Source organism: Eumetopias jubatus, unplaced genomic scaffold, assembly GCF_037043125.1.
Source record: "Eumetopias jubatus isolate StellerSeaLion01/CBP00866 unplaced genomic scaffold, mEumJub1_p1.0 scaffold_15, whole genome shotgun sequence".
Taxonomy (NCBI): domain Eukaryota; kingdom Metazoa; phylum Chordata; class Mammalia; order Carnivora; family Otariidae; genus Eumetopias; species Eumetopias jubatus.
Genome location: NW_028274821.1, coordinates 32,590,472 through 32,604,121, shown reverse-complemented (window position 1 = coordinate 32,604,121; position 13,650 = coordinate 32,590,472). Strand labels below are relative to the sequence as shown.

Genomic DNA, 13,650 nt, shown 5'->3' with positions numbered 1-13,650 from the left:
TTCTAGTCCCTGTGGTACACAGAGTGTATAGACAGGAATAGGGATGGCATCCCACACTGAGGGTATCTCCCAACTTTTATGAAGGCTGTTATGAATGAAAGCCTGTTCAAAGACATTCAGCCCAGCCCTTCTAGCTCACCACCTGCCCCTGCCTGCCATATGTACACATTTTGCATACTGTTTTGTTTTATACTTTCCTGCCTCTCTGCCTAGTCTATGTACCTGACAGCTACAGGACCCAGAATGTGCAGAGGATGATTGAAGGAGGAAGTTTAGAGGAGAAAAAAACAGGTTCTACTTATCTATAGTCTAAGTAATATTCTGATGACTTCTGTCCAATCCTATCTTCCTCATAGTAAAACAATTGTAATTTTGAAAGTTCGTTCTTTGTTTTTGTTTTAAAGATTTTATTTTATTTTGTCTTTAAATATCTTATTTATTTATTTGACAGAGAGAGACACAGCGAGAGAGAGGGAACACAAGCAGGGGGAGTGGGAGAGGGAGAAGCAGACTTCCCGAGGAGCAGGGACGCCGATGGGGGGCTGGATCCCAGGGCCCAGGGATCATGACCTGAGCCCAAGGCAGACACTTGATGACTGAGCCACCCAGGCGCCCCTAAAGATTTTATTTTATTTTTTTAAAAGATTTTTATTTATTTATTGAGAGAGAAAGAGAGAATGGTAGAGAGAGAGCATGAGAGGGAGGAAGGTCAGAGGGAGAAGCAGACTCCCCGCTGAGCAGGGAGCCCGATGTGGGACTCGACCCAGGGACTCCAGGATCATGACCTGAGCCGAACGCAGTCGCCTAACCAACTGAGCCACCCAGGCACCCTAAAGATTTTATTTTTAAGTAATCTCTACACCCAGTGCTGGCTAGAACTCACAACCCTAGAGTCACATGGAGTACAGACTGAGCCAGCCAGGTGCCAGGAAGTTCATTTTTTTTTTAAGATTTATTTATCTATTTTAGAGTGTGTGAGGCGGGGGTGGGGGGATGGGCAGTGGGAGAGAGAGAGAGAAACTTTAGCAGACTCAGCGCTCAGCACCAGCCGAGGTGGGGCTCCATCTCACCACCATGAGATCAGACTTAGGCTGAAAGCAAGAGTTGGCCGCTTAACTGTGCCACCCGGGTGACCCTTGAAAGTTCATTCTTGATAAAAATCTCAAGAGATAGCTGAGAACTTAGATATACAAAATTTTCCAACTAAGATGATAGTGCAAAATATATACCTCAATATCTTTTGCATCTCTCCCTCCCCACATATATATGGGGAGAGACAGAGAGAGAAGTGACTCAAGCCTACTGTTGGGGCAATTCTTTCAATGTATAATCTCTTTAAATCCATCAAACTGTGTGAGATGAGAAAACTGAAGCTCAGAGGCTGAGTAACTTGCCCGCAATCATAACTATAAAAAAACTTTCATCTGCCCATATTGGTTTCCATGAAATATAACCGGGAATGATGCCCTAAAATTAATGAATGGAAACTAATTATTTGAGCCTGGCTTCTCTATCAGAATCATCCTTCATTTCAGCTGAGTTCCCCAGGCCCTTCGCCCGCAGCTGTGCAGCCGGATCCAGGGCCAGTGCGGTCCCAGACCTTGGCACCGAGCTCATGGATCACCCTGGTCTCCGCACTAGCCGGAGATGGAGTAGGAGTGACTGAGGATGTTAGGCTCCCGGTCAGGAGCAGGACTGCTGAGGGCCTGAGAAGGGAGTAGGAGAGGGGGCGGGGCGGGGTTGTACCCCGCCCCGCCCGCTCTTCTGTCTACTCCCATTGGCCGAGCCTTTCCTGGCCCCATCCCACCGCCCGCCCGCAGGGCGACGCTTAAAGTGTGCGGAGCAGGTGCCTCGCGTGTAGCAACAACTTTGCGCGCGTGTTCAGCCTGAGCGCTACTCCCATTCATTGCCCACGAGCGCCCATCCGTCTGTCCTGCGAGTCGTCCAACGAGAAGGGGCTCCTGGCATAAGGCAGCCGCCACCTGGAGGACTGCAACCAGAAGAGGCCAAGAGCGCGGCTGACCCTCGCGGGCCGGGCAGGGGACTGTGGCCGCGACCATGCAGACGTGCGCCAGGGCCTGGGGGCTGCGTTTGGGCTGTGGAGTCGGGGGCGGCCGCCGCCTGGCTGGAGGCACGGGACCGCTTTGGGTACCGCGGGGCCGTGACAGCAGCAGCTGCGGCGGGGACAGCGGCAGGGCTGGGGACTCGCGCCTCCTCGAGCGCCTCCTGCCCAGACACGACGACTTCGCTCGGAGGCACATCGGCCCCGGGGACAAAGACCAGAGGGAGATGCTACAGGCCCTGGGGCTGGCGGTAAGGACCCCACCGGCCTTCTAGGGCCTCATCCCGCCCTGCCCGGTTTCTGCCGGCGCGGCCTCCCGGTCCCCGCCCGGAGCTCTGCTTCGCTCCGTGTGGGACCCGCTCCCGGGTCTGAGGCCCTGGCGTGGAAGCGAGCCCGCGAGTTCGGTTCCTGTGCCCTAGCCTTCTCTCACCCGTTTACTTTCTCCACCCGCTCTTCGCGCCTCAGAACCTTATGTTTTTCAACCCAACTCGCCCTCCTAATGAACCCTAACTTTGCAAAAGGAGGACCTTCTGGTTTATCCGATTATCTCTGGTTGCTGACTGAAATCAAACCTGGAGTGGTGGAATCACTAACCGAATTCATCTGCTTTCCTCCAAGTGATTTCTGGTTTGCTTTTTTTTTTTTTTAAAAAGAAACCCTAATTAGGCGTTTTTTTCTTTTTAAAAAAGAAACCCTAATTAGGCGATTTTAAATGAGGTTACCACAAGCCTTTGTAGATGCAAAACACAGAGGTGACTCTTTTAACTCCCAAAGCACTTTCCTCTCCCTTGAGTGTTCACGGACTTATGTTTTAATTTTAGAGCATTGATGAACTGATTGAGAAGACAGTCCCCGCCAGTATCCGCTTGAAAAGACCCTTGAAAATGGATGATCCTGTTTGTAAGTTGCTGGGAGGGCTCCCTTAGACTCCGCTTGCTCTGGCCTATTTGTCTTCTATGGTCTCTGAAAATCCAGCTCTGGGTTAGGATTGCCCAGGACTGGGAATATGTTTATTCAAATAAAATAGCGGCGGGTACCTTAAGGGACGGGAGATGGTGGAATATTTAGTTCCTGGAGCAGTCAGTTCCGCACCCTAGATTGGAGTCCATGCCTCACCTTTCTAGGTTTTTATCTAGGCGCCAGCAAACTTCCCAGAAGAAGGCAGTGCACAAACGCACATGCAGGACTCCCCACTTCCCAGGCAACCGTCCCTCCCAGGCCATGGTTCTCATATCCTTTGGGTTGAGAAGTGTCCTCACCTCTGTGCAAGTCAGGATACTCTGAAGGGAAAAAGGAATTGCCTATGATCATACAACTAGGGAAGTGGCAAAAATAGGAGATGCAGACATGTGTTCTCCTAGCCCAATTTTCTTTATAGGACTAGAGCTTCACATGTTTTCTTATCTCACGTCCAATTTCATTACTTATGCCTAGTGTAAGGCAGCAGTACTCTTCAAGTTCAAATGATTTTTATAAGAAAATATGCTTGGTTAAAACTTAGTTTACTCATAAAATTAGAATTTTGTTATACATTTAAATATTTTTAATAGTCTGAAGACTGACTGACTTTCAAAGGTATTTTTATGTGAGCACTTGACTTCCATGGGCTTAGGCATGAATTCACATGTCAAAGAATTAGTTAGGCAGAGTTGAGCACTCTCTAAACAGGAAAGAATTCTCTTGGAGGTTATCTGGTTTTGAATCGTAGAGATGCTGTCTCATACTTTTGGAGTCAGGTAAAGAGAAGGTACTTTGTTCTGTTTCAGGTTTTAGGACAGAAAGGATATATAGATGGCAAACTTTATTTTTTTTTAAGATTTTATTTTTTTATTTATTTAAGAGAGAGAGAGCGTGCTCATGGGTTCAAGCCGGGAGAGGAGCAGAGGGAGAGGGACAACCAGACTGCTCTGAGTGCAGAGCCTGACTTGGGGGCTCAATCCCACAACCCTGAGATCATGACCTGAGTGGAAATCAAGAGTCAGTCCCTTAACAGACTCAGCCACTCAGGTGTCCCAAACTTTATTTTGTTTTTTAAAGTAGACAACTTGAGGGGCCCCTGGGTGGCTCATTGGCTTAAGTGTCTGACTCTGATTTTTGCTCAGGTCATGATCTCAGAGTCATGAGATGGAGCTGGTGAGATCAAGCCCAGCCTCAGGCTCCTGAGCTGGGTGTGGACCCTGCTTAAGGTTCTCTCTCCTGCCCCTCCCCCCTCCAAGAAAAAGTAGACAGCTTGAGGTATGAAGCCACTCCAGCTCCAGCGGGCTAATGTAACTCAAACTATGATGAGGACTGTTTCCCTGGTTGGTTTCAATGTGAACCATTTCTCCTGATGGCAGGGACCTTGCCTTTAGAAGACAAAATCTGCACATTTTGTTCAATGGAACTGATTGAGACCTAGGGATAGCTGGAAGCCTTATCTATTTCAATTTTAGGAAATCATAATCCTGATTTACTGGATGTTTAACAAGTGAAGAGTTGTATATGTTTTTGTAAAGATTTATTCATTTATCTTAAGGGGGAAGGGGCAGAGGGAGGGAGAGAGAGAGAAACTCAAGCAGACTCCCCAATGCAGGGCTTGATCTCACGACCCTGTCACCATCCTGAGATCAGGACCCTGAAATCACAACCTGAGCCGAAATCAAGAGTTGGTTGCTTAACAGACTGTACCAACCAGGTGCCCCAAGAATTTATTTACATATTTATATATATAAAGTTTATATATATATATAAAATATATATATTAGATTTATTTATTTTTATTTGAGAGAGAAAGTGAGCAGGGAAAAGGACAGAGGGAGAGAAATTCAAGCAGATTCCCCACTGAGCGGGGAGCCCAACATGGGGCTGGATCCCACAACCCTGAGATCCTGACCTGAACTGAAATCAAGAGCCAAATGCTTTAACCCACTGAGCCACCCAGGCACTTCCCGAGTGGTATATATATATTTTTTTAAGTTTTTATTTGACAGAAAGCACAAGCAGGGGGAGCAGCAGCAGTTTAAAAAAAAAGTTCAGCGACTCATTTCCAGCTGAATAATGTGAACATCGGGGAATTCCATTTCTCCTCCTTTCTCTCATTGGAATCAGGCTCTTGTTAGTAATTTGCAACTTACCTGTAAACTTTAAACTCAGTGGCTTCTGTGAGATTTGGGGCTGGTTCCATCTGGTTATTCTGAGGTGACTCAGAAAATACTGCACAGTCAGGAGGTCCCCCTGCCACCAACCCCGCTACTTCCTTGCCTGTAAGTGGACTGGCTCTCCAACAAAGCTTGCTTCTTGGAAGAGTAAGCTCTGCTTAGTGCAGGCACAGAATGTGTCAGACAAGCATCAGTGTTTTGCGGAGGTGTGCACACGTCATGGTTAATGAATGTTCTCCACCTGGGGAGAGGAAATTGGTCCATGTAACTTCCAGTAGTAGCATTTCCATAGTGGAGCAGCATTATCCAAATGGTTTAATGTTGAATGCCCGTGTTCTGTTGTAGTCAGAGGAATTCTAGACCCAATATTTGTTCACTGTATACATAAGAAACTAATAAGAGCTAGTTAGTTATATGAGTCTTAAATGCCTTCATTGCTGAGTAAAAAGAAGACTGAGAGCTGTAAGTACCACAGAGATACTTGGGTTAGTTTTTACACATAATTTAATAATCTCAAACATTTATGTAGTACTTACCATGTGCTGGCCACTTTTAAAAGTGCTTTTCATGTGTTAATTTAGTCCTTAGTACAACCCTGTGAGGTAAGTACCATTATCTGTTCTAAAGATAAAGACAACCATGGCATAAAGAAGATGTGTCATAAAGTGCAGTGGAGACAGAATTTGACTAAGGCGGCCCAGCTCCACTGTCTACCCTCTAACCACTAGTCTAAACCACTGTCTTCATTGTTTACAGATATGCACAAATCCAGTCATACCAGATTCCCCCTGCCATTTGCCAACTGCTCTGGTGGAAATGCAGTGGCATGCTGAGAACACAGATGTGGGAACACTCAGCCACTAGCAGGGAGAGGGAAGGGGTCACAGGGGCAGGACTAGGTTTGATATTGAAGGATGAATAGTGATGTTCTGCTGGAAAGGCTGGGGGAGGCTGCTGCAGGCAGAGGGACCATCATGTACAGGACAGAGTGGCCTGACAGAATCAAGAAAGTACAGATGATTGATCTGTCATGAGGATGCTCCCCTCCCCTTGGACATTTAAGTGCTTTGAAAGAATACCTTGATTATCATTTGGAGTCTCAGCAAATCATGCTTCAAAGAAATAAGGAAAAGTTACTCAATTCAAAACCCTGTTGTCATCCTGTTCAAGTGAATCCACCCTCCTTCACCCACATAAACACATAAAGAAAAAAAAGTTGAAAGGATATATGTCAACGGGAGCGTTCATTTCCCTGGATGGGCCATGATGGATGATTTTAGCTTTCTTTTTATTACATTGCTTTTTCTAGATTTTCTACAATAACTATATATTTTGTAATTACTACCAAATTTTAAAAGTACTTTATGAACCAACACAATCACCTTTAGCTATGGTGTGCCTTGCTGTGTAGTATTTTCATTGAAGTCATCCCAAGCTAACCAGACTGAAGTAGCTCATAACTTCACAGAAGCTGCAGGGTTTAAAGTTTACACAAAATTGCACATTGCTTATTGAGAGAATGCTTAGGAAGAGAGAAGAAACTAACCCCTCTAATGTTCAAATTATTCAACCAGAACCAAGCAGCTATCACAATGAGACTTTTTTTTTAAAGATTTTATTTATTTATTTGAGAGAGAGAGAGTGAGAGAGAGATAAGAGAGCACGAGAAGGAAGAGGGTCAGAGGGAGAAGCAGACTCCCCACTGAGCAGGGAGCCCGATGTGGGACTCGATCCCGGGACTCCAGGACCATGACCTGAGCCGAAGGCAGTCGCTTAACCAACTGAGTCACCCAGGCGCCCCTCACAATGAGACTTTTGACGAACTTGTGGGAACCTAATGTTTGAAGCCACATCGTTTAGAGTGGTGTTTAATAAATGGTTAATAGGGGGGATGTTGTGTAATGGAGCTGCAGTTGGTGACTATGTCACCTAGGTGGGGTTGGGCACTCTCCTGCCTGACCTCAAGGACACCTAACAGAACAGCTCTTCCCCAGACTGTGGATGGCAGGTGTCTTTCAGCTGGATGATATACATCATTGGGTTTTGCCTGTAGAGTTTGTGACAAGGCTCTCCCTTGGCCTATTCCTGACCAAGTTACCAGCTTATATGAATTATTTTATCCTTAGGATAATACCAATGGATTTTCCTTATGTTTTCCTTATTTCCTGTGGAAATAAATGAAGACCAACCAAATGATAAAAGCAAAGCCTAATTTATTCTGAACTTGTAGCAAGGGAGTCAGACTTTTGTTTTGGCAAGGGAGTGGGAAAGCCTTATAGTGAAATAAAGGAAAGTCTTCAGGTAATGTTGGGGGCTATTGGCATGCAGAAGATGTAGGGGGGCAAGTAGAATCGGGATCCTGTGTGATTGGTTAAGGATGCATAGTTGGCTTTGTATGATTGGTCCTTCGTTGGAAGCCAAGACCAAACTTCAGGAAGCTGTCAATTATTAATCAAGTCCTGCCCAATAATTTTGGTCCAATTATTACATAAGTTATTGTGCAGTTTGCTGAATTGTCACTGAAGATAGCAATTTGGCTTTCTGCAAGTCTAACTTACAGAAGGCTGGCTTCTGGTGTTGTTTGTTTTAGAAAGAGTTGGTTTCTTGAGCAGGTTGCTGCAGGTTGTGGGTGAAAGTTACGTGGTAATATGTGGTCTAAGCCATTGTCTGTTTGTGTATTTAGTCTCTCACAATAGAATTTGTCATGCCCTTATATTTTTGTCATTAATTCTTTTTAGGCAGACAGCTGCAGATCTGAGCGATACCTTGGTCTATTGCCCAAATTGCTAAATGTTCATTGGCCATCTAGTATGTGCAAAGCACTGTGAGGAAAAATTGGTGAATAAACATAATCACTATCCTCAAGAAGCTTACTTCTTACCTTCTTAATATAAATTATGTCAGAAAGTTAAAAAGTCCCAGGTGCCGTGAGAACTATGGAAAAAATGCTATGAGTGCTCAGAAATGAGAAGTTGAATAGAGAAGAGAAATAGGGTTTCTGAAACAATGTAAATGAGTTAGAAGCAAAAGCAATTATCTTTACATTGAGTGTTTTTTTGGTGTGTATATTAAGGAAAAAATGCAAAGAAATAAAGGCAGTATCTTCACTGAGAAAAAGAAAAGGCAAATACAACATGGCAAGCACAGTTAGGGAAGTATTTTAGTATTGTTGGAATCTCATCACTGATGCAATCTTACGCTGTCAGTCATTTGGGGATTCTGGTGTATGTTCCAACACCTCAAAGCAATTCTTCAACTGGGTGTTCTACAAATTTAATTCAATTCTTTATAAGTTATCATTTTTAGCATTAAAATGTTTTGGGGGTGCCTGGGTGGCTCAGTTGTTTAAGTGTCCAACTCTTGATTTCGGCTGAGGTCATGTTCTCAGGGTTGTGAGACGGAGCCCCCATCGGGCTCTTTGCTCTTGTGTGGAGTCTGCTTAAGATTTTTTCTTTCCCTCTTGCTCTGCTCCTGCTCTCTCTAACTCTCTCTCAAATAAATCTTTAAGAAATAAAGTGTGTTGGACTTCCTTATTTTTAGACATATAAAGGATACAAACATGTAAACATATAGAGAATGAGAGGCCAAATAAAATAGGTCCTGTGACTGGGACAAAAAACTTTTTAAAATGTAAAAACAACTTTTTTTCTTCATCTTGCTAAAGGATCATGGAATTTATCCAGTATCATCAAATATATTTTATATAAATGAAATTAATTCTTTAATGTTAATTTAAAAACTGACTTTTGGGGGGGGAAGCTATTACATCTGTTATCTCCTGTTGTATAAGAAATTAACTGCAAAATTCTGTGGCTTAAAACAACCATGAACATTTACTATCCTCACAGTTCCAGGAGCACCTGGGCTGGATGATTCTGGCTCAGCGTCTTTCAAAATACTGAGGTCTCAGTGCGGTCGCTCATCTGGGCCTGGAGGAGCCGCCTGCAGGGTCGCTCACGCGTGACAGCTGGGAAGCTGGGGCTGGCTGTGAGTGGGAGGTCTTAGTGCCCCCACATGGGTCTCCCCACGGGCTGCCTACCTGTCCTCACACGGCAGCCAGATTCCCGCAGAGACAGTGATTCAAGAGAGGGAAAGAAAGCCAGGCAAAAGCTATCCTTTTTATGATCTATCCTTGGAATTCCGACAGCATCACTTAACACCACTTTCTGTTGATTAGAGTGACTCATTAAGTCTGCCCTGAATTCAAGGGAAGGGGAATTACTTTCACTTAAAAATTTTTTTATATTTGAATATAAATGGCACACAATGTTACATTGGTTTCAGACGCACAACATGGTGATTTGACAAGTTTATACCTTCTCTATGCTGACCACAAGGACAGCTACCATCTGTCACCATAGAATGCTGCTATTATCATTGACTGTATGCCTTATGCTGTGCCTTTTATTCTCGTGGCTTATTCATTCCATAGCTGGAAGCCTGTATTTCCCACTGCCATTCACCCATTTCCCCACCCTCCTCTCTGGCAATGATCAAATTCTCTGTATTTATTTATTTTTATTTTTTTAAGAGTTTATTTATTTGACAGAGAGAGACACAGTGAGAGAGGCAACACAAGCAGGGGAGTGGGAGAGGGAGAAGCAAACTTCCTGCAGAGCAGGGAGCCCGATGCGGGGCTCGATCCCAGGACCCTGGGATCATGACCTGAACCGAAGGCAGACGCTTAACGACTGAGACACACAGGCACCCCAAATTCTCTGTATTTATAGTTCTGATTCTGTTTGTTTATTGTGTTTTTTAGATTCCACTTACAAGTGGAATCATATGTATTTGTCTTTCTCTTAGCATAATATATCCAAAATATATAAAGAACTTATACAACTCAACACTAAAACAATCTGATTAAAACATGGGCAGAGGACCTGAATAGACATTTTTCCAAAGAAGATATGCAAATGGCCAGCAAACACATGAAAAGATGTTCAACATCACTAATAATCAGGGAAGTGCAAATCAAAACGAGATAGCACCTTAACACCCATCAGAATGGCTAAAATAAAAACAAATAGCAAATGTTGGCAAAGATGTTGTAGAAAAAGGAACACGTGTACACTGTTGGTGGGAATGTAAATTGGTACAGCCACTGTGGAAAACAGTATGGAATTTCTAAAAAGTTAAAGAAATAAAGTACGATCCAATAATTCCACTACTGGATATCTAACCAAAGAAAATGAAAATGCTAATTCAAAAAAAAAACCACTAATTCAAAAAGATACATGCACTGTGTTTATTGTAGCATTATTTACAATAGCTAAGATATGGAAGCAACCTGTGTCCATAGATAGAAAATGAATAAGGAGGATGTGGTATGTATGTTTGTAAATGGTATGATCTCATCCTTCTTGTGGCTGTGTAATATTTACATAGGAATATTACACAGCCAAAAGAAGGAATATTACACAGCCACAAGAATGAGATCATACCATTTACAACAATGTGGATAGACCTAGAGGATATTATGCTAAGTCTCCACCCTTTGAAAGGGACTGTAAACAAATCTGCAGATGTATTTTTTTATTAGACTTTAATTTTTTAGATTAATTTTAGGTTCACAGCAAAATTAAATGTAAGGTACAGAGTTCCCACATACCTCCTGCCCCCAGGTAGCCTCACCCATTATCAATATACCCCCCAGAGCAATACATTTGTTACAACTGATGAACGTACATTGACACATCAACACCCGAAGTTCATAGTTTACATTAACGTTCACTCTTAGTGTTGTACATTCTTTGGATTTGGAGGAATGTATAAAGACATGTATCCACCTCTAAGTATCATACAGAATAGTTTCACTGCCCTAAAAACATCCTGCAGACATTTTTTTTTAAACTGCCACATTCATCCAAATTAGCACATACTTCCTATCTTAAATTACAATGATTTTTATTTAACTTTTAAAAATATTCAATGCTATCAATGAAATCAGTCATACTGTATCATATAGTGTTACTGCTGAGGAGTATTATAAGCTACTATCATCAAATCTATTTCTATAGCTTCCTCCATCTTCCCTTTCTCATTTATTGAGAAGCTTCTGTTGGAGATAAGATACTGTTTCAGTCACTGAGGATAAGAGTCAAGAGGTAAAAGATGATAAAAGATATGGTCCCTGACTATAGGTTATAACTAATAGGGAGATAGATATTGAGTAGCAGTAAGATCTGTAAATAAGGGGAGCACCTGCGTGGCTCAAATGATTGAGCATCTGCCTTCTGCTCAGGTTGTGGTCCCGGGGTCCTGGGATCGAGTCCCACGTCGGGCTCCTGACTCAGCGGGGAGCCTGCTTCTCCCTCTCCCTCTGCCTCTCCCCCTGCTCATGTACTCTCTCTCTCTGTCTCAAATGAATAAATAAAATCTTTAAAAAAAAAGATCTGTAAATAGGATGAATGCTTTGGCTGAGGTTAAGGCATGAGCAGAGGCATGGTTATTTGAGGGATATGGTGAATGACCATGTATGTAGAACATGTATGCAGAAAGGCACTGAAAACACTATATAGAGGGCTCAGAGCCATGATAGGGAATTTGTTTTGTCTCTGTAATGAGAAGACATTAATAGTTATTACAGAGGGAAATGACATGATTGTGTTTTGCAGAGTGCCTCTGAGATCAGAGGCAAGGGGACCAGCTGGGAGATTGTTGGAAAGTTTAGAGGTGAAATGTGCATTAGTTCAGGTACACCAAAATGTACTCACCAGGATGATATTAGATATGCAAGAAATTTATTGGGAGTGGGAACAGGAGAAGGCAGGGGAGTCTTTAGACTGTGAGGTCTGACCCTGGTGGAAGGGGGAAGAGAAGGGGAGGAATGGCTAGGAAAATCTTAGGCTGCAAGCACAGATCTAAGAAAGTTTTGGTCAAATGGGAGTCCTTGAGCTAAAGTCACCCATGGGAGGGTTCCCACATCCTGCAAGAATGAGTCTGCATTAGTTCTCTTGCTGTTCTTAGTAATTGGCTGGGAGCAGCCTATGGGGATTACGGTTTTAGTATAAACATGGTGGTTGATCCAGAGGGGCAACAGGTGGGCTGTCAATTTCTAGGCTGAGTGTGGTGATAGTAATGTCATTAACAGGAAACAGGGAGAAGGAGAGGGTTCTGGAGGAAGGAGAGATCATGAATGTTTGAGCAGAATTGTTTGAGGTGTTCATGGAACATGCATTTGGAAATGTTGAAACAGTAGTTGGAAATAATGAGTCTAGAGCTCGAGAGAGAGAGATGATAGATGGAGTTCCAGATATAGTGAGTCTTCTAACTGAATTCATGGGAGTGAGATGTCCTAGGGATGGAATATGGGGAGAAAAGTGGAAGTCAGGATGCTGGGAAATAGAGCATGTAAAAGGAGGCAGAGCTGTCTGAAGTGAAGTAATTAAAGAGGCTGGAGGATAAATTTTCAGGCAGGGGGTTGTGGACCCTACTCGCATATTCTGGACCTTTCTTAGGCATAAGAGGGAATAAAGTCCACCTGAGGATGTAAGGACACTCAGAAGTAAGAAGAGTTGAGGGGTTGCCTGTCTGACGATGTGAGTGAGAGACAGGAAACATGAGACTGAACATTAGAGAAAAGTGGATAAGGTTCAGAACAGCTATTGTGAGCATCCAAGTAGTAGATGCTTAACCCCCCCAAAAGTATTTTTACAAAGATGCAAACAGAATTTTAGTAAGGATTCTCAATGCCCACATCATCAACATACTGATTAAACAAGGAGGAAATAAAATTTCTAAAATTCTGAAATTATTGTATTAATTAATGCACTGTGTTATTTCACAGAACTTAATAGCTGTGGATTTTCCATTTATAAATGTTTCTTTGAAGCCCATACTTTTAAGGATGTATTTGAACTAAACGTGAGAACAGTTTGTGCATTGCTTTGTCATCATGAGATTCTGTGATGGGTGATTATTGTGAATATTGAGCTAGATATTTGTGGGAATTTAGGAGAGTTTTCATTGCAACACCTTTATTCACCTGTATTTTCTGAGCACTTACTATGTGCCTAGCAACCTGCTATGCCGCTCCTCACAAAGAGGTTATAATTTTTTTTAAGATTTTATTTATTTATTTGACAGACACAGCAAGAGAGGGAACACAAGCAGGGGGAGTGGGAGAGGGAGAAGCAGGCTTCCCCCCGAGCAGGGAGCCTGAAGCAGGGCTTGATCCCAGGACCCTGGGATCATGACCCCGAACCAAAGGCTAAAAGCCACCCAACGACTAAAGCCACCCAGGAGCCCCAAGAGAGTATAATTTAGTGGGTGAGATTCTGGGTCGGACTAGAACTTTCTCCCTATGCCTATTCCTTTCATCTATAAAAAAATTATCTCTTTCCTGCAAGCATGTTAAATTATTTGAGTTGGACTCCTAGAACATATCCTTCCCTTCTTGTTTTTGCTCTGCTGGCTGTAACAACGTCCCCACAGGGCAGCAAAGAGGAA

General features: G+C 43.3%; 1 protein-coding gene across 1 annotated transcript in view; it reads left to right on the top strand.

Annotated features, from left to right (window-relative positions):
• Window positions 1-2,058: 2,058 nt before the first annotated feature.
• Window positions 2,059-13,650, top strand: part of GLDC (glycine decarboxylase) — a 98,626-nt gene continuing 87,034 nt past the window's right edge. Inside the window, exons 1-2 of the mRNA XM_028107310.2 lie at window positions 2,059-2,313; window positions 2,884-2,962. Coding sequence (XP_027963111.1) covers window positions 2,059-2,313; window positions 2,884-2,962 — 334 coding nt within the window. The remainder of the gene's footprint in view (window positions 2,314-2,883; window positions 2,963-13,650) is intronic.